The 20,988-nt window shown below is 41.6% G+C and overlaps 1 protein-coding gene across 1 annotated transcript in view; it reads right to left on the reverse strand.

Moving 5' to 3' along the window:
- Nucleotides 1–14,640: 14,640 nt before the first annotated feature.
- Nucleotides 14,641–20,988, reverse strand: part of LOC127933941 (extracellular calcium-sensing receptor-like) — a 53,832-nt gene continuing 47,484 nt past the window's right edge. The window contains exons 5-6 of the mRNA XM_052531079.1: nucleotides 15,678–15,801; nucleotides 14,641–15,554 (exon numbers count right to left, since the gene is read on the reverse strand). Coding sequence (XP_052387039.1) covers nucleotides 14,641–15,554; nucleotides 15,678–15,801 — 1,038 coding nt within the window. The remainder of the gene's footprint in view (nucleotides 15,555–15,677; nucleotides 15,802–20,988) is intronic.

A 20,988-nucleotide genomic window follows, 5' to 3' on the forward strand; every position in this document is an offset into this window, starting at 1 on the left:
GGAAGGGGCTCCGAGCTCGGGAATGGCCCGAACCTAGAGTACCCCCCAAAAAGCTAAAGAGCAGGAGGACAGCCGCCGAACTAAAGACCCCCCAGAATGAGTGCCGCGTTTGGCGGGCTGGCATCTCGAGAAAGGGTCTGAATGTTTGTCCAGTGGGCCCCTGATGGCGGCTCACTGTACCTGGACTGACGGGCCCTGCTGGCCTGCAACGGGGAGCAATTGTAATTTGGAGCGACTGATCAGGCGAGTTTGTGCCTTTCTCCGCTGTGAGACCATTGCTTGCTGGACAGAAACAGAAAACAGGAAAGAGAGAAAATGAGAGCTTGACCGGGAGATTTTCTCACACTGCGTCCGTTGTGAGACCCAATGCTCGCTGGACGAATGAGAAAACGTAAGTGCTCTACCGGGAAAGTTCTCATTGCGTCCGCTGTGAGAGCAAATGCTCGCTGGACAGAAAGAGAAAACAGGAAAGAGGAAAATGAGAGCTTGACCGGTAGATTTTCTCACACTGCGTCCATTGTGAGACCCAATGCTCGCTGGACGAAAGAGAAAACGTAAGTGCTCTACCGGGAAAGTTCTCGCTGCGTCCGCTGTGAGACCAAATGCTCACTGGACCGAAAGAGAAAACAGGAAAGAGGGAAAATGAGAGCTTGACCGGGAGATTTTCTCACACTGCGTCCGTTGTGAGACCCAATACTCACTGGACGGAAGAGAAAAGGTAAGTGCTCTACCGGGAAAGTTCTCACTGCGTCTGCTGTGAGACCAAATGCTCGCTGGACAGAAAGAGAAAACAGGAAAGAGGGAAATGAGAGCTTGACCGGGAGATTTTCTCACACTGCATCCGCTGTGAGACCCAATGCTCGCTGGACAGAAATAGAAAACAGGAAAGAGGGAAAATGAGAGCTTGACCGGAAGATTTTCTCATACTGCGTCCACTGTGAGACCCAATGCTCGCTGGACGGAAGAGAACAAATTAAGTGCTCTACCGGGAAAGTTCTCACTGTGTCCGCTGTGAGACCAAATGCTCGCTGGACAGAAAGAGAAAACAGGAAAGAGGGAAAATGAGAGCTTGACCGGGAGATTTTCTCATACTGCGTCCGCTGTGAGACCCAATGCTCGCTGGACGAAAGAGAAAACGTAAGTGCTCTACTGGGAAAGTTCTCGCTGAGTCCGCTGTGAGACCAAATGCTCCCTGGACAGAAATAGAAAATGGGAAAGAGGGAAATGAGAGCTTGACCGGGAGATTTCTCACACTGTGTCCGCTGAGAGACCCAATGCTCACTAGACAAAAGAGAAAACGTAAGAGCTCTACTGGGACAGTTCTTGCTGCAAGACCAAATGCGGGTTTATTTAATTATTTATTTATTCTCCTGGGAGCAGGCGCTGCTGTGGCAGTGGGTAGATACAGAAAAGGCTCCTGCGGGAGTGGACACTGTTGCGGCAGTGGGGAGGTACAGGAAAGGCTCCTGCGGGAGCAGACACTGCTGTGGCAGTGAGGAGGTACAGGAAAGGCTCCTGCGGGAGCAGACACTGCTGCGGCAGTGGGGAGATACGGGAAAGGCTCCTGCGGGAGCAGACACTGCTGCGGCAGTGGGGAGATACGGGAAAGGCTCCTGCGGGAGCAGACGCTGCTGTGGCAGTGGGGAGATACGGAAAAAGCTCCTGCGTGAGCAGATACCGCAGTGAGGAGGTACAGGAAAGGCTCCTGCGGGAGCAGACACTGCTGCGGCAGTGGGGAGACACGGGAAAGGCTCCTGCGGGAGCAGACACTGCTGCGGCAGTGAGGAGGTACAGGAAAGGCTACTTGCTTTCGGCTGCTGTAGATATTGGCTGCGGGAAGAGTAAAAAGGGTTAGTAACATTTGATGGGGCAAGCAAAAAATGACTGGGTAGCCTACTGTGTTACCAGCTTAGCAATTGGTTGCCTGATTTGACAATTCCTCAAGCCTTGTCCACATTATTATGTTACTGTTGGAAAAGCATCTTTCCTCTCATTTGGCCTCAGGGCTCTTAGGTGGTCTCCAGGGCGGATACGTTTGGAAGGCTGTTTTCACGTTGTTGTATGGACTGTGGAAAAAGAGGGTTTTGGAAACGATGAAGCATGTTTAGTCTTGCAAGACATTGTACCTGAAGACATGATTATAGCAGTAACGTACCAGTCACCCCCCCATTTTGCATGGAGACAGAAATTAAATACCCCCCAAAAAAATTTTCTGCTCATGATTCTTTCTGACTAGATACATTATCAACGTTTGTACACTTCAACGTTTTACCGTTCAGGAATAGGAATCGTATTCCTGATATAATTTACTAATTAACTGTCACTGAAAAGATGTTTTATCTAAATATTGGTCAAATATCGAAGCCAGAGTCTTCAATTGATGCACGGTTTATCCATATCAAGTCAGAGTGAAGTTTAACGTGCTGTGGAAGTGAAACAATAATAAACTGGGGCCGTAGGCGATGCTTGCAAGCAAATGGGTTAATAGCAGTTATGTGCTATTGGCTTCTAAGTGGTTTCTAAAGATATTTACTTGCCTGTTTTTCATATTACGGTCCTGAAAGGCAACAGTAATTTACTCCCACTTGCTATCCTGCGTCAAACACGAGGGCAGATGCGTTTTAGATGAATTTTGAGTGATCACTAAATAATAAGTCCCTAAATAATTTGGTCCTGCCAGAAAAATTGCATGGAAATAAAAATTTAAAATTGAATTAAGCATTTAGCCGACGGTTTAATCCAGCGATTTATGTTGCATTCAGGCATTTTTTTATATTTTTAACTTATCATGGAACATTATTGTATCATTTCAGTGAGGTTTAAACGTGCGTGGTAAGGCAAATGTAATGTCTTGGACATTTCAGTGTGGATGAAGACTGGGAATAATGCCTTTGTTCGTGGTTAAATGTGGCATCATCATCTGACGGATCTACGTTTGTATCTGTAGTCCAAATCTATGCGCACTCCACACTCCAGATCAGCAGGTGGCGGTAATGCATCTTTACCCTGGTTTGCCAAAACTGCCACAAAACACTAGTAGAAGACGGAACTGCGTCATGTCATTTAACAAACTTTAGCCGCGAACCTGCTTTTAGATGCAACACTTTGGATGCCAAATGCCGTAAAATCCAATGAAGAAGAACCTGCTTTTAGAGTTTTCACCTGAAAATGTGTTGGTTAACATCGCACGGTCTGCGCCGCTAGAAGAAGGGGCGTCAAACTGCAACTTGGCCGGAACGCCGGTGTGAAAGGCTGAGCCGGGACGGGAAGTGAGAGCCTTGCTGCGGTTGGATTCCAGCTCGAGGAGAGCTCGGTCTCAGGCGGCATGATCATTGTGTCAAGCGAGGCGAGCTCGGAGCTTGCACGGTCTATTGGCCACAACTTGTGGCTTGACGAGGAGAGCAGCTGTCGCGATGACACTTAATGCTGCTCAATGGTCGTGTTTGACTGGGTAGGAAAGATCGCGGGTCCGGCAAAAGCAGCAGGGTCTTATAAATCCCCGGTGAAGCTCTCTTCGTTGGTATGAAAAATGGGTCCGTGGTAAGGTGACAGACGAAGCGAACCAGCATGCTGATAAACCGTCAATGGAGACAGGTAGGCTGATTCAGCTGTATTTATACCCTAAGGTTGATTATCTTGAGTGGTTCCACCTGTGCTAATTAGGTTGAGTATCTGACGTGCTTCTCCCGAACCTTGTTATGAAACTACATTTAGTGCAAGTAGCTCCACATATCTGCTGCAACTTAAAGCATATTGAGAAAAAATCCCTTCACTCTGTGAGCATAGAATAGCTGTATCCCAGAATTATTTTAAAAGATAATCTGCAAAGCCTTCAATATTGATTTTTCTCACTGCAATTTTTTTTTTCACACTGTCAGTAGGTAGATAGGTATTCATGTATGTATGTATTTGTTTGTTTATTCTTTCATTCTGTCATTCTACTTGTCAAACCCTAGGATCATCCTAAATAACTGCATAATTGAGAATTCTGTTTATATTATTTGTTTGTTTGTTTATCCTGGCATAAAACAAGATTCCTTAAAACATAAAATTTCCTTAGGTGACATGCCACTAAGCCTTAACCATCAGACTGTAACAATTATCAAAACAGGAGCAGACTTGAAAGCACTAAATAACTATATCGTCAAAGCTTGTGTGTAGTGTGTGTTAGACAAGAGTTATATTTTGTGCTTTTGAAATAAGTAGTATTAATAAATCAATAATAAAAATACATCAGAGTATATTAGTGGACATATATTAGAAAAGTTGTTACATTTTTATTGCATTTTATTTCGTGAAAAGCAGTAATATTTTACTGCAATACTGTGGTCCTAGGAAGACAATTCTAGGTCCCCCATTTTTTGGACTGTGCCACTTTGCCAGTTCTACTCCATTAGCGGAAACTTGATTCAAACATTAAACAAGTCCTTAAAGGTACAGGTTGTAGGACTTGCCACGAGAGGGCGCACTATCAAAACAATAACAATCGTGTGGTTTGGTGACGCTAAGAAGGAGTGTGGGATGATGGGATTTGTTGTCTTCTACCCAACCACTGACCATCAATCAGACGGAAATATAAATCAGGGATATAATGGATGAGGTAAAGTTTTATAAATGTTGTGCTTGATATCATAATTTTCAAACGTGAGTTCAACAATTTGAGCGAGTAAATTACATACAAAGTCAATGCAATCTGACTATGGATCCGACACGTTGCCCCGCATTTGGCCTGTATGCCCCATAATACTAATCTTGTTGGTCTTTATAATAGCATACATTTTCTGTAAAGATACAAATCAAAACAACTCACCTGTCGAGTAAAACACAATATTCCGAGAGCTGTCCTTGTTGACAGAACCAGCGGCAGACGGTAAACAGTAATTATGTTCCATAAATAAGTAACACAATCCACCAAAAAACGTCCAAGAAGTAGTAAATAAGGAACTGCTTGAAACAAGCAAGTGGTTTGGACGCTAGACACTACCTCCGCATTTGTCCACGACACTGCTGTCATGTGGTTTCTACGTCAGTAAAGGTGGTATCAAAGGGTAACTTACGTTATTGACAGGCGACTGCACTGTCCCGTGTCACTGTTAAAATGGCAATTTTCTCATAATTTACAAGTAGTTGAAAACATTAGAAATATTGTTAGTAATCAGCTGGACAAAATATATAACACTAGCCTAGTGGTTTTTGGATATTTTATTGCAAATTTCGTACAAATTTTACCTTTAAACTAGATCCGTAGAAAATTATATCTTTCCACCTTATTTTAATAAGAGCTGGCAAATTCTGTATTTAAACGGTACATACACATTTTTAATTGATACGATATAAAAAAAACTATTTGATGCAAATAGTTTCTGAATTTTTTTTTTAATAATTAAAAAAAAGTGCCAAATGTGTGTATGTGACAAAGCCAGTGAATTAAAACAGTTCAGTTTAATCACCGTTAATGCACTGCTTGAATTAATGTGCGTGCGCACACACACACACAAATACACACACACCACTTGTGTGGTGGATTTGAGTGAGATACTCTGTGTAGATTAAGTGGACTTGTGTGTTTGACATGTGATTGATTGATTGCTCTGGCCTGAGAGGCGCACGTGAGTTGATGTAGAAGTAAGACAGTAAAAAGAGAACACTGGTTCACGGCATAAGGTCTCATAGTGTGTTTATTGGAAATACGCCAAAGACATAAAGCATCCTGACAAATATATATAACATATGCAAAACTACAACATGGTGTCAGAAGACGGCAAGTACAGCGAACAGACTGTCGATAAGATTTGAACGTCACGCCAGCGAAATTTTGAATGCTAAAGGCTAGCGAATATGGACCAGTTCAAGCCGCCAACGCCATTACTGTTAATGGGCAATTTAGCAGAAAATTGGCGAAGATGGGAACAACTTTATCGTCTGTACATGACTGCAACGGGAGCGAATACCAAACCGGAGCCAGTCAAAATTGCAATTCTACTACACACCATTGGAGAAGAAGCATTAGAAAGAAGAAGCATTAGAAGTGTATAATAAGTGTATAATACACTCACCGTCCGTCTTGCCGATCAAGAGAACGAGACGATAGAAGATGTGCTCACAGCATTCCGAGACTATTGTAGTCCACAAAAAAACTTTGTATTTGAAAGACATCAGTTCAAAGACATTCAGTTACAAAATATAAAGGCTGACAGAGCAGAGTTACCAGTTGAGCAATCAGTGTATAAAATAACATAATCATTATAAATATAGCATAGGAAAGAAAGAAAATATCCACAATTTATACATTTTATAATAATTACTTCCTGACAATGCTTTCGAAGACATGGACATTAAAGAAAACTGGAGCGGCAGTCACATGGAGCTTAAAGCTGTCGTAGGTAACTTTTGACGCTCTAGTGGTTAATAAACAGAACTGCTTGCGTCTTGCGGAAGAACATCGTAGCCGGAACTACTTCTCTCTGTTTATGTCTATGAAGAATCACAAAGGTACTGGGTTACTCCGCCGCGGTACCCCCGAAGCAATCTAAAATAGTCTGGACATAAACATTTATTATAGGTACACCCTAGTGATTCAGGACAAGCTAAAAACACGGTTTGGAAAATGGATTCATGGTGTTCTCGCTTATTATATACATTTTTCTACATTTTGAACACAAAATGTAGAAAAATGTAAAAAAAAAAAATGTTTTGAATGTAAATGTAAATGTAAATGCAAACAAAGTTACGGACCGCAGCTCTGATTGGTTGTTTCTTACCGGGAGCGGATGAATTTCTGCAAATGGCAATAGGACCACTGGGAGGAGCCAGAGGAGCTTGATTTTTTTCACAGATTATCTGTCTCATATTCTACTGTCAGGACATAATGACATGTTTAACAAATATGTAAAATATATATTTTTTACAAAAGTTACCTACTGCAGCTTTAAAGCTTGAGAGAGCTGTGCAAACTGAAAACTAAAATGGCTGCTCCCTTAGTCTGGTAATTTTCTAAATTCGAGTCCCAAGAGTGAAACGTAAAACACTTAACCAAAAATGAACATAACATTTTTAATCACTAGATATAGCTGTTCGTCATTTAACATTTCTATCTTAAACCATATTATTAAAAATTGACTAATATTAAATGATTTTCAGCTTAATTTTACCTCACTCCCTTTAACTTTAAACTGAGGCTTCGTGATCTGCTTCTGTGAACAGTAAACCCCGCCTACTTTGATTTGATTGGCCATCTCAGTCATTTTGACATTGAGGAGCACTGTTAGACCGCTGAGGCTTTGATCTGAAGTGCCTAGTATGTGCAGCGTTTGCGCGTGCATCCGTAGACTAGCGCAAGTTAATTATCACACTTTAATAGTATTTATAGCTCCTAACAGACTTTGTGACTATGAGAAGTTATTACCTCAAAATGTACGTCAGTTTTCCCTATTGCCCGCGTGCCAGCGATTATCCTTCTGCATGCCTTCTGCATGCCACTATTGGCACTAGGTTGGTAGGTTGCCGACCCCTGATATAAATCATTGCAACTTTGGAGTATTAAGCTCACATAAATTAACTAAAGTATTTTCCGCACTATAAGGCGCACTTAAAGGCCTTTCATTTTCTCAAAAAATGACAGTGCACCTTATAATCCAGAGTCTCTGTCAAAAATGTTGACATTCCCTTTAGCACAGCTCCATCTAGTGGATGCATAACGCAAACCCAGTCAAACGTTTGACTGCAGTATCTTCTATTCTATGCGCCTTATAATCCAGTGTGCCCTATATATGAAAACAGTTCTAAAATAGGCCATTCATTGAAGGTGCGCCTTATAATCCGGTGCGCTTTATAGTACGGAAAATACGTTAACATAAGCCTCACAGGAAACACTCAAATAACACTCAACATTTAACCACTCATAAGATGTAGTAATATAATGTGCAGATCTTAAACAATATCAAGATATGATACAGTATATTATACTGTACATGAAGTAGATTTAATATGGTGTTCATTGTGTGTTATAAATAATCATACTCTTAAATGTATAACCACAAATACATAAGTATTATGATGCATTAAAATTGTAGTTATTATTATCCATGAGTTGATATAACATTGTTTTTTTTCATTTTATTTTTATAATGTATTATGCATTCATTATAATACCTTATACAGTCTTCATAGAAAGTCCTACAAAAATAGTTTAATACTATTATTTTTAGTATTTCAAGTAAGTTTGCTGTGTGGTAAAAGAAAAGTATGCTATACAGTCATGATCCTGGTTTCTTCTCCTCTTTCTCTGTCTCCCTCTTGTGGTCACACACTCTCTCGCACACTCACTCACACAATCAGGCACACACATCCACCCCTCTGTCATTATCTCTTTCAGCTGTTTGCCCTTTCGTTCCCTTCTCCTCACCTGTCCCCGCTTTTTCTCTTGATTGTCTCTGCTTCTTATTCCCTCTTCCTAGCCCTGTCTTGTTGTCGGATTATTCAAGGACCTCTCGTGTGAAACGTTTGTTCTCTAGACCTGTCCTGTCTTGTCCGTGGAAAGTGAGATCATAATTTCTGCTGTGAGTTATATTGCCATTGGACTGTGTATTATCCAGCTGTGCCTGTTTGCAGAGTACCTGTTCAGCGCCTGCCCTTGGCTGTTCACCCTGCCTGCTGTCTTCACTATTTCTGACTGGCTGTACGCATCTCGGAGTCCCTGCCTCTGTCGTCGTGGAAGTTTATGCAGATTTCCTTAGATCCAGTCATCTTGCAGTTTTGTTCTGGCTCTGATTAATGCATGTGATTTGTGTTCTAATTATTCAGTGAAGACAATTTACTTTATTCATTAAAGACTGTTAACTGCATCCCGCCCTGGTCTTCCATCGTTCTTACTCTAACATATACATATTTGTTTGACCACATGAAAATCAAAAAAGGATGACTAACAGAGCATGCTGGAGTATTTGCTACTCATCAGTTCCTTATATGTCGGTCACTTCGAGTTATGTTGTGACGACATTATGAGAGTTCGCTTTGGAGCCCCAATCATATCTGACTTTAAGAGAAAACAGCAATGAAATTTGGCTAGTGGCTTTAGTAAACCTGAGCCACTGACCATGCATACGGGTATAAATAAAAGCCTACTTGTCACCGTGGGAGGGCCAGCACATCGAGCCTCTCGCAGGAGTGCAGCACCCCCTGTGGGAGACACGTTGTCCTTCTACATAGCACTGGCCAGTCCCTCTGGGGACACGGGGAGTCCTGTGGTGATCAGCCATAAAGTGATGCCTTCTGGGCTATCCAGCTTGACTCCCCTCCGCTTCACCACTGTGGGTGTCCCTTTGGTGCCAGTCATATGGAATTTAGGGGCATGGCTTGCACTAACCAACCTGTCCCATTGGCTCATTCGCACAGTTTGACTCGGCTATGCAATTTAGTTCACCAGAAGACCTTCAGCATAGATGAAGCATGGGTTTTACATACCTTATGTCATCATATTCAAAAAGGGTGGTGGCCTACAGCCAATCCTGGGTCTGTGAGTCTTGAATTGGGCCCTTCACAAGCTTCCGTTCAAGATGTTGACGCAGAAGCGCATCATCGGATGCATCAAGCCCTCGGACTGGTTTGCAGTGGTTGACCTGAAAGATGCTTACTTTCATGTCTCGATTCTCCTTCGACACAGGATGTTCCTATGGTTTGCATTCGAGGGTCGGGCATGGCAGTAAAGGGTCCTCCTCTTTGGGCTGTCCCCCCACATCTTGACGAAGGTAGCGGAGGGTGCCCTTGCCCTGTTATGGTAAGTGGGCATCAGGATCCTCAACTATATTGATGACTGGCTCATTATGGTTCATTACGAGAACAGTTGTGCGATCACAGGGACCTGGTGCTACGGCACCTCAGCCAGTTGCGGCTTCATATCAACTGGGAAAAGAGCAAGATCTACTTTGTGCAGAGAATCTCTTTTCTCAGTGTGGAGTTAGACTCTGCGAGTATGACGGCGCGACTCATCAACAAGCCTTTCTTCAGAGGCAGGATGGTGGTACCACTGAAACACTTTCAGAAGCTCCTGTGGCATATTGCATCCACAGCCGCAGTCAAGCCTCTTGGATTGCTGCATATGCATTTGTCAGGGAGGACGAGAAGCACATCTTATTTTTTGTGCCTTTCTGGTCCACCAGGACTGGTTTCTGGAACTCATGCTCCTCGCCACAGTCACTCACAGATGCATCCCCCTGAGACAGGACCTCCTCTCTCAGAGGCTCGTAGACGTAGCTGATCTGTCACCCGCGGTGATTAACACGATCACTCAGGCTAGAGCTCCATCTATGAGGCAAGCTTATGCTCTCAAATGGGGTCTGTTCACCAATTGGTGTTCTTCTTGCCGAGAAGACCCCTGAAGATGCACGATTGCAGTGATGCTTTCTTTCCGTAGGCTCGTAGTCCCTGGGAAAGCACAATGTCATCGTCAGGTTCCTGAGCGATGCCAGAAGGTTAAATCCTCCTGTGCCACCCCTGGTGCCCTCCTGGTACATCTTAATTGTCCTGGCTGGACTTCAGAGGGGTCCCTCTGGTTTCAGTCGAGCTTAAGTTCTGGTCTGCTAAGACAGTGCTCCTGACCTTGCTCACTTCCACGCAAGAGGGTCTGGCACCTCCAAGCATTTTCAGTAAGTGAAGAGTGTCTTGTGCTCGGGCCACCCTACTCTCACATTGTCCTGAGACCCTGGCCTGCATACGTGTCCAAGGTTCCTACCATAACTTTCCTCTTGCTGTATCCCGTAAGAGCATTGCTTATATATGTTGACCACACCCGGAGCTTCATAAGCTCTGAGCAGCTCTTTGTCTGCTATGGAGGTCAGCAGAAGCAGAGGTTGGCTCACTGGATAGTGGATGCCATCACCTTGTCGTACCAATCCCAAGATGGGCTGTTCCCCCTGGGGGTGAGAGCTCACTCCACATGGAGTGTTGCCTTCTCCTGGGCACTGGTGCACGGTGCCTCTCTGGCAAACATCTGTAGAGCTGCGGGCTGGGCAACACCGAACACCTTTGCAAGATTTTACAGTCTGCACGTTGAGCCAGTTTCTTCCCGTGTGTTGTGTAACAGGTAAATGGCAGGAAGAGCTGGCCGGTGTCATGCTTTCTGCGCCATACTCCCTCACACAGGGATACAAATGCCTCTTTCCTCCTCCAGTAAGTTCCCCAGACAGCAAACCCCATCCTCCAGCACCCTCTGCAGTCAGACTGAGCAGAGCAGTCTGGCACCAGACCCAGTATCTCAGCCTCAGTGTTAGCTTGCTCGGGTCTCCGGTCAGCCCTTGTACTGGACTACATTATGGGGTAGCGATGTGTATATAATGTAGTGTAGTGTTATTTTATTCTTTTTATTTATTATTTTATTCAGTTTTTCTCTGTTTTCAGAAGTGCTGCAGGTGCGTGACAATTTGACGAATTGTGAATTTATTTTTTCCTTCTAAAAGATGCCTGCAGATAACTATTAGCTGGAAAACACCATAGGATCACATCATGACGTCTTACTGTCTGTCTGACAAAGACACTGATCATACCTGCTATGTAGATTGCATCTTAAAATATCAGAATATATCAGTTTCCAAAGATATGCATAGAAAGAAATGTTTAACTATTTATTTATTTAGAGTTGTTGTATTTTACAAAGTTAACCCTCAAAAACATGCACTGTACAGCAGGCAGTACAATGAAATGCTAAAAGATTAAAATGGGGTCAAATTTAACCTGTGTGAGGTTAGGAGTGTTTAATAATAAGACGAGACAAAACAACAGTTATAAATTAAATAAATTAATTATACAATTGACATGCTTATTTGAATTAAATCACACTCGAAAAAAAAAAAAATATATATATATATATATATGTCACCGATGGAGTTTCGGTTCCTTGCCGCTGTCGCCTCTGGCTTGCTTAGTTGGGGTCACTTCATCTACAGCGATATCGTTGATTTGATTGCAAATAAATGCACAGACACTATTTAACTGAACAGAGATGACATAACTGAATTCAATGATGAACTGCCTTTAACTATCATTTTGCATTATTGACACACTGTTTTCCTAATGAATGTTGTTCAGTTGCTTTGACGCAATGTATTTTGTTTAAAGCGCTATATAAATAAAGGTGACTTTGACTATATATACAGTATTGTTCAAAATAATAGCAGTACAATGTGACTAACCAGAATAATCAAGGTTTTTCGTATATTTTTTTATTGCTACGTGGCAAACAAGTTACCAGTAGGTTCAGTAGATTCTCAGAAAACCAATGAGACCCAGCATTCATGATATGCACGCTCTTAAGGCTGTGCAATTGGGCAATTAGTTGAATTAGTTGAAAGGGGTGTGTTCAAAAAAATAGCAGTGTGGCATTCAATCACTGAGGTCATCAATTTTGTGAAGAAACAGGTGTGAATCAGGTGGCCCCTATTTAAGGATGAAGCCAACACTTGTTGAACATGCATTTGAAAGCTGAGGAAAATGGGTCGTTCAAGACATTGTTCAGAAGAACAGCGTACTTTGATTAAAAAGTTGATTAGAGAGGGGAAAACCTATAAAGAGGTGCAAAAAATGATAGGCTGTTCAGCTAAAATGATCTCCAATGCCTTAAAATGGAGAGCAAAACCAGAGAGACGTGGAAGAAAACGGAAGACAACCATCAAAATGGATAGAAGAATAACCAGAATGGCAAAGGCTCAGCCAATGATCACCTCCAGGATGATCAAAGACAGTCTGGAGTTACCTGTAAGTACTGTGACAGTTAGAAGACGTCTGTGTGAAGCTAATCTATTTTCAAGAATCCCCCGCAAAGTCCCTCTGTTAAAAAAAAGGCATGTGCAGAAGAGGTTACAATTTGCCAAAGAACACATCAACTGGCCTAAAGAGAAATGGAGGAACATTTTGTGGACTGATGAGAGTAAAATTGTTCTTTTTGGGTCCAAGGGCCACAGGCAGTTTGTGAGACGACCCCCAAACTCTGAATTCAAGCCACAGTACACAGTGAAGACAGTGAAGCATGGAGGTGCAAGCATCATGATATGGGCATGTTTCTCCTACTATGGTGTTGGGCCTATTTATCTCATACCAGGGATCATGGATCAGTTTGCATATGTTAAAATACTTGAAGAGGTCATGTTGCCCTATGCTGAAGAGGACATGCCCTTGAAATGGTTGTTTCAACAAGACAATGACCCAAAACACACTAGTAAACGGGCAAAGTCTTGGTTCCAAACCAACAAAATTAATGTTATGGAGTGGCCAGCCCAATCTCCAGACCTTAATCCAATTGAGAACTTGTGGGGTGATATCAAAAATGCTGTTTCTGAAGCAAAACCAAGAAATGTGAATGAATTGTGGAATGTTGTTAAAGAATCATGGAGTGGAATAACAGCTGAGAGGTGCCACAAGTTGGTTGACTCCATGCCACACAGATGTCAAGCAGTTTTAAAAAACTGTGGTCATACAACTAAATATTAGTTTAGTGATTCACAGGATTGCTAAATCCCAGAAAAAAAAAATGTTTGTACAAAATAGTTTTGAGTTTGTACAGTCAAAGGTAGACACTGCTATTTTTTTGAACACACCCCTTTCAACTAATTGCCCAATTGCACAGCCTTAAGAGCGTGCATATCATGAATGCTGGGTCTTGTTTGTTTTCTGACAGTCTACTGAACCTACTGGTAACTTGTTTGCCACGTAGCAATAAAAAATATACTAAAAACCTTGATTATTCTGGTTAGTCACATTGTACTGCTATTATTTCGAACAATACTGTATATATATGTGTGTGTGTGTGTGTGTGTGTGTGTGTTTGTGTGTGTGTGTGCGCGTGTGTGTTTTAAAAAGGATGGCCAGAAACAATAAACAATAGTAAAAATTAAAAAATCCAAAATACTCTAAAACAACAACACCAACAATAATAATAATAATAATAATAATATAAATTAATAATAATGGGGAAGTCGTGGCCTAACGGTTAGTGACTCGAACTCGCAATTGAAAGGTTGTGAGTTTGAATCTCGGGCTGGAAGGAATTGTGGGTGGGGGGAGTGCATGTACAGTTCTCTCTCCACCTTCAATACCACGACTTAGGTGCCCTTGAGCAAGGCATCGAACCCCCAGCTGCTCCCCGGGCGCTGCAGCATAAATGGCTGCCCACTGCTCCGGGTGTGTGTTCACAGTGTGTGTGTGTATTTGTGTGTTCACTGCTCTGTGTGTGTGCACTTCGGATGGGTTAAATGCAGAGCACAAATTCTGAGTATGGGTCACCATACTTGGCTGAATGTCAAGTCACTTTCTTTCACTTTCTAATAATAATAAAAATCAGTGTTTTATGAAGCGGTTTGATATGGTGTGACATGGAAAATGTAATGTGAATTATTGGGCATTTACTTTCTTTTAGATTTCACTATGTCTGAGGTGTTTGCTCAAGAGAAAAACATGAAAAATAAACAACTGTCTAAAAAAGTAGAATAAGGTTGTACAATTAGCCTACTAAATCAAGAAAATAAATTTCAAACTCACTAAGCACAATAGCCTAAAACCTGTGAAATTGCAAATGTAAAGAATCAATAACACCTATTCTAGTTGTCTTTGAACAAATAATTAAGAAAAAATATATGATATAAAATGCTTTTTTCAGTAGGCCTTATATGTTGTTTTCCCCATGATATTTTGCTTTGTATTTTGTTCAGGTTTAAGCAGGATGATATAACATTTAGGTGCAAATATGCAGAACAGTAAACCAAAGCTTGAAGCTAAAATGGCAAATATCTCCACAGCTACAGAAAATTTTCCAGGAGAACTGACATAAGCTGGAATAAATGTTATCCATACAGCACAGAATATCAGCATGCTGAATGTAATGAATTTGGCTTCATTAAAGTTATCAGGCAGCTTACGAGCCATAAAAGACAGAATAAAGCACAAAGCAGCAAGTAGGCCAATATAACCCAGCACAGCCCAGAAACCTATAGTAGAACCCAGGTTACACTCAAGAATTATCTTTTCCTTATAATATTTCATATTTTTGTAAGGAAATGGAGGAGATATTGTTAACCAAAGCACACATATAAGGACCTGTATGAGTGTAAAGGCAAGAACACTGAGTCGTTGTTGTGCAGGCCCAAACCATTTCATTACATTACTTCCTGGAAGTGTAGCTTTGAAAGCCATTAACACTACTATTGTTTTCCCCAGAACACAGGAGATACAGAGGACAAAAGTGATCCCAAATGCTGTGTGACGCAACATACATGACCACTCAGTAGGCCGTCCAATAAAAGTGAGTGAACAGAGGAAACACAGAGTCAATGAGAAGAGCAGTAAGAAGCTTAGCTCTGAGTTGTTTGCTTTTATGATGGGGGTGTCCTTCTTGCTGTAAAATAGGATGGCCACCAGTACAGTTATTCCTATTCCAAACAGTGAGAAAAAGACAAGGACTATACCCATAACTTCTGTGAGTGACAGAAACTCTAAATTCTTTGACACACAATTATTTTTTTCAGCATTAGACCAGTATTCCCCTGGACACTGCTTGCAGTTAATTGAGTCTGTAAATGAAAATGTAATTACTAGTTAGAGAAGGTAAGGAAGGTAAGGAAAATAATTTATTTAATGAACAGCAAAATAGCTACTAACAAGTTTTCAAAACTTTAAGATATGATGAAGATTACCAGTCTGATTGCTGATTTCTCCCTCTGCACATGGGATACAGTCATAACAGCAGACAGGCCTTCCTTTTTGTGAAGCCTTCCTAGTGCCTGGAGGGCAACTCTCACTGCACACAGAGATTGGCTTCTGCATATAAAAATACATATTACAGAAATATCTTAAATTTAGAATCCTTTAAAATATTTTATTTAACCATGGCGATTTCAATTAGGACTTCATTTAGGACAAAATCTTTTATAGACCTACATTTTCTTAGTGCATTATTTTATCTTAATTTATTTATAATCTTAATGTATTTAAATAAAATAAACCTTTTTGAAATTCAACTGGGAAAAAAAAAAAACACATTACATTAGCCCTTTCCATGAATGCTGTTATATTTATTAATTATTCAAAATAAAGAGAAGTGATATTTGATGGTGGAGAGACTACTACTACCTGTTTGAGGTGAAAATAGGTGTAAACCGGTTTGACACATAGACTATAGAACCTAGTGAACATGTTAGGAGTAGCCCAGCCCACAGCTCTACAAATTTCTTCTAGCAAGACACCACAAGTCAGTGCCCAGGACAGTGTGACACCTCTAGTTTAGTGAGCATGCAGCCTGAGTTTACAGAGCATACACTCTGTGCTTCATAGTCCACTATCCATTGGGCCATCCTCTGCTTGGAGACAGCCATCACTTTCTGCTGTCCTCCGTAATAGATGAAGATCTATTCTCAGTTTCAACAGCTCTGAGTTCTATCCACGTGTTGTCGCAGGACTCTGCCAGGTGCCTGTTATGGCAGAGGGTGGAGTCTGGGTGTAAAGTGTAATACTCACCTGATTCCTCCCTGTGCGGGAGGGAATGCAGGAGACTGGCTTAAGACTTATGACAGCCCGGTGTGTGACAACATGGAGTGGGGCTTGAGTGCTACAGCCCTTACCTGGTTCCAGGAATGGTCAGGAGTGGTACTTTTGGCCAACCCACTGCTGCCCACCGGCAAAAGAGGAAATGATCCTGTGATGTATTGTTAACCAATCTCCTCCTCTTGAGACCCAGTGACCGAGGACACTGCCCTTTTATTGAAGTTTTGGGTACCTCTGGCTGGTGGGCCTGCAGCAGAACAAAAATCTAATGAAACACAATATTAACCTCCCGGCCATCCTCCGGGGAAGAGAGTAGTGCGATCACAATCTCACAATGATTAGTCTCCTCCATCTCTGGGTCGCCCATCCCAACACCTGCTCTTTTCCACTGTGTTTGGCGGACACCTGGATGTGCTGGCCATTTCACATGTGACCGGCTCCACGACACTTCCTATTGGAAGTCGGCTGCATGGGAGCAAGGACAGCCATAAGGGGGCACCCACGGTGATAAGCAGGCTTAGGGGTTGTGGCCAGGGTGGAAGCAGCAGGTTTACTCCAGTGCATGATGTGTTTGATCGCCTCAGTCTGCTTCTGTCCCATGAGAACTGCTGGGCAAAGCTCTCGACAGCATCATTGAAAAAGACCGATCTGTGACACATGAGTATTCAGGAACTGTACTTTATCATGCTCCTTCATGTCACCCAGACACAGCCAGAGATTGCACTCCTGGACCACTAGAATGGACACTGCATGGCCCAGAGACTGTGTGGTAACCTTCATCACTTGAAGCTAACACTTAGCACTTAAACACTGGAACAATCTGCCTAGCGTTATTTGGAAGGCAGGCACACTCTGTTAATTTAAATCTAAATTAAAACCCAACTCTTTAACCTGGCATACACATAACACACTAGGGGTTCAGAGTGATTTTACCTAGGGGTGCTCCGATCACGATCGGCCGATCATTAATGCGCATCGAGTCAGTAAAGCCGGTTTTCTAATTCCATCAGGTGCCTGATTTCACATAGAGCAGCTGTTACTACACAGAGCCATTGTTAACTGAGAAGATGCGCCAATAAACGCTGAAAATGAAGTGGATTTGCGCATCTTCTCTATTAACAATGGCTCTGTGTAGTAACAGCTGCTCTATGTGAAATCACGCACCTGATGGAATTAACCACTGATTAAATAACCGGCTTTACTGACGAGATGCGCATAACATATAGGTATATACAATAATCACACTGTTAATTCAGGAATCTTCTATTGCAAGTCACTTTAGATGATCTAAGGTTTTTAAGAAGTGACTTAGAACATGATTAAAACATTTTTCTACAATGTAAATCCTAAATTCCTTGTAACAGGTGTGTGTGTGTGTGTGTGTGTGTGTGTGTGTGTGTGTGTGTGTGTGTGTGTGTGTGTGTGTGTGAGAATGGGTATCTGATGTAAAGATATAAAGGCTAAGTCACAGTTGATGGTTAGGTAAAATGTTTAATTTTATAATTGATTGATAGAGATGAAGTGCAGGCACTTCATATTTGATCATTTTAATAATGTTTATTGTCATTAGTGATGTGTTGGGAAACCAGGGGCCCTCTGGCTTGTCAACCACCCCAATAACAATCTGAAGGATTCAAAATTTTAAATTGTAAAGTCTTGTCTGCCTCTGTGTTAAAAAATTTGCACCATCGATCTGTGACTTGTCGTACAAATGTGTTACAGTGTTGTTCCACTAGTTTTTTAGACAGTTGCAGATAGTAGATATTTTATATCTTTTGGGAATGTAATTAATTCTATTGTCCTGTGTGTGTGAGGCTATCTGGTTCTGTCAGTGTGATGATGGACAATAGATCTTTAGTGGAGTACCACGTTTGTGATCTAAGCCATCATTGTCTACTGATTGTAGTGTACAGACTGGATAGTCTAGGTGAGGTGATGATGCAAAGGGTGAGATGTGTGTTCTATGGTCATGTCTGGGAGATGAATGGAGTCTTATCTATAGCAATCTGTGTTGCAAAAATTTTAGTTCCGGTTCTAATCCGGGAGGCCATGTAGATATTTGTGTGGTGATGTTCTCCTGTGAGGTGTGAATGGCCCCTTCAAGTGTCTTCACATTCATCTCCCGCATTTCAGGTTATGTAACAATTCTGTTGTCCTGGCTTGGTGAAGAGGGGACAAGACACCCTCCGGGTATCTGTCCTCCAAAGAATTGCAGTGGTCAACCTGAGACAGAAACAGATACAAAGATAACCACAGTTAATTTTGAACTTTTCATCAGTTTCATGTTCAGGCATGTGGAATTATTTTAACTACGTTCATCCTCATGTATTGTAGTTTTAATCCAGATGTCACATGAAACGGAGTTTGGTTGGTCAGATCTGAATTACTGCTACTGTTTCAGTGCAGTCTGAGTGTGTAACACCTGATGCTGCTCTTGCAGTCGAGCCCTCACAGTCTGCTGTGTCATGAGCATTAGAGACCCCAGTTCTACTGGGGACATTTTCTAGATTAATTGTTTTTTTTATCACCCATGTCATCATGCATTCCAATGGACCAATGTCCATGGCTTTAGTTGCTGTTGCTCTCATTACAGTCAGATCTGTGGGCAGACATGTGTTCACCTGTTTTGGTGTTGTCTGTTTGACAATTGTTGTTTTATGGCAATTGTTGTTTTATGGTGTTGTTCACACATGCAGATCTCTGTGGCACATAAAACTTCTTGTATTTTACACCCCCCTCTCATTATTTTTCAAGTCAATTTAAAAGATTAAAAGATCAAATGGTGTTTTGTGGCTGTATATGACTGTGGCTTTGTGTAAATGCTGTCATGCTCCAAACAAAGGAAAGGAAGTTTTACAATTGTTATGTAAATTTGGTCCTGTTGCTGTAACCGGTAATAGCCTCTAAGAGCGAGTGTGAGGTGAGATCTGGCTCAAAATACTTCCATAAAATGTTTTTACTATTGCAAGATTAGTTGCAAATTCAGAGTTTCCATTTCCAAATAATTTTAGCCATTCTCTCTGATCAGATCAAATTTTTAGTTGGTGCTCCTCAGTGAAGGATGAATTGGTTTGCTATCGCTTGTGCCACACTATTGAAATGAAATCACACTTCCTCCCTTTTGGCACTGTGAAGCAAATCAATCTGCCACACGGTTTAAGTTCTCACATGTGAGGAGAGCATTTTCATTGAGACATTTATGAAATCACACTGTGGCCACATGGCTATTCTATGCTCCTCTACATGGTTTAACTGCAGCTATACAGAAAATAGCAGAGTGTACCACTCAGGAGACAAACAAATTCAACACAGACACACATGCAACTTGAAATTGCGATGCAATTCCAGTATTAAAGTTATTCCAATTTTACACAAGACACATGGTCTAGAATGCATGTAGCATCTACAACCTTAAACCTAAGTGTTTACACACTTACAGTAAAGCAGTCATGTGTTTTTTAAAGAATAAACTAAACTAAGCTATGTGTACATTTAGTAGCACAAACAACTATAATGTGTTTTCTATGCTCACAATGTTCAGCACAATTATAAATTTGAAAATGCAAGCAGGATTATTGAAATTTGGATGTTTCCATATTAAACTCATTGCTATTAAACTGCTAACCCACTAGTAAGTGAAGTCAGTAGCTGAAGGCCTTGCATTAACGATGCAGTCAACTCACTAAGAGTGTTACCAGAGGTAGACTTGTTACATGTCAACCCCTGATCTTTTCCTTTAGAAAGTGATATCCTACGTTTCTGAAAATAAGGTGGAGGTCTACCCCTTCCCAGTGACCAGCATTTTTCCTCTGTATGGCCTATTTTCTGACAGGAAGAACAAAACCTGCTATCTTTGCCACAGGTTTGTTTGCTGTGTTCTCCTGAAGTTTGAGGATTTTTATGAATCTCTAATGCTTTTTTTACACCTTGCGCACTGGTCCACGACTCTACGCTATTATGGTGCTGCATCTCCTTAAGAAGTGAAATCGGCACACTATCTTGAGCAGTGGCACAGGCTTCCTCTGAACTAAAAGTTCTAGATTCATCACAGCAAGTCACCTCCTCCAAGAAGTGGACATGCTTTTCAGCCCCATTGCTTTTAGAATAATTCCCTTCTGTCATCCACTGTGCAGATGCAATGGTTTGGGGCTTTGATTTCCATCTGTTTTCTATCCTTGAACCCCAATCTACAATCGCTCTGAATGTGTTTTCGGCTGAATCTGCTCCGTTTAACAAAGCATTTTGGACTGGAGTGCCAGCATTGTTCTTTATGAGTTGTAACAATGGTTCGTGATCACGGCTTGCATTTTCTAGACCGGAATATTCTTTGTATGTCGTCCACAGACGTTCGGCGAATGTTTCAAACGGTTCATTGCTTTCCTGCTTAATTTGTAGTATCCTGCTCCAATCTGCGCTTGTTGGACCCCTTATATCTAGCAATGCCTGTTTTAATCGTTCAAAGAT

The sequence above is a fragment of the Carassius gibelio genome, chromosome A18 (genome assembly GCF_023724105.1).
Source record: "Carassius gibelio isolate Cgi1373 ecotype wild population from Czech Republic chromosome A18, carGib1.2-hapl.c, whole genome shotgun sequence".
In the NCBI taxonomy this organism is placed as follows: domain Eukaryota; kingdom Metazoa; phylum Chordata; class Actinopteri; order Cypriniformes; family Cyprinidae; genus Carassius; species Carassius gibelio.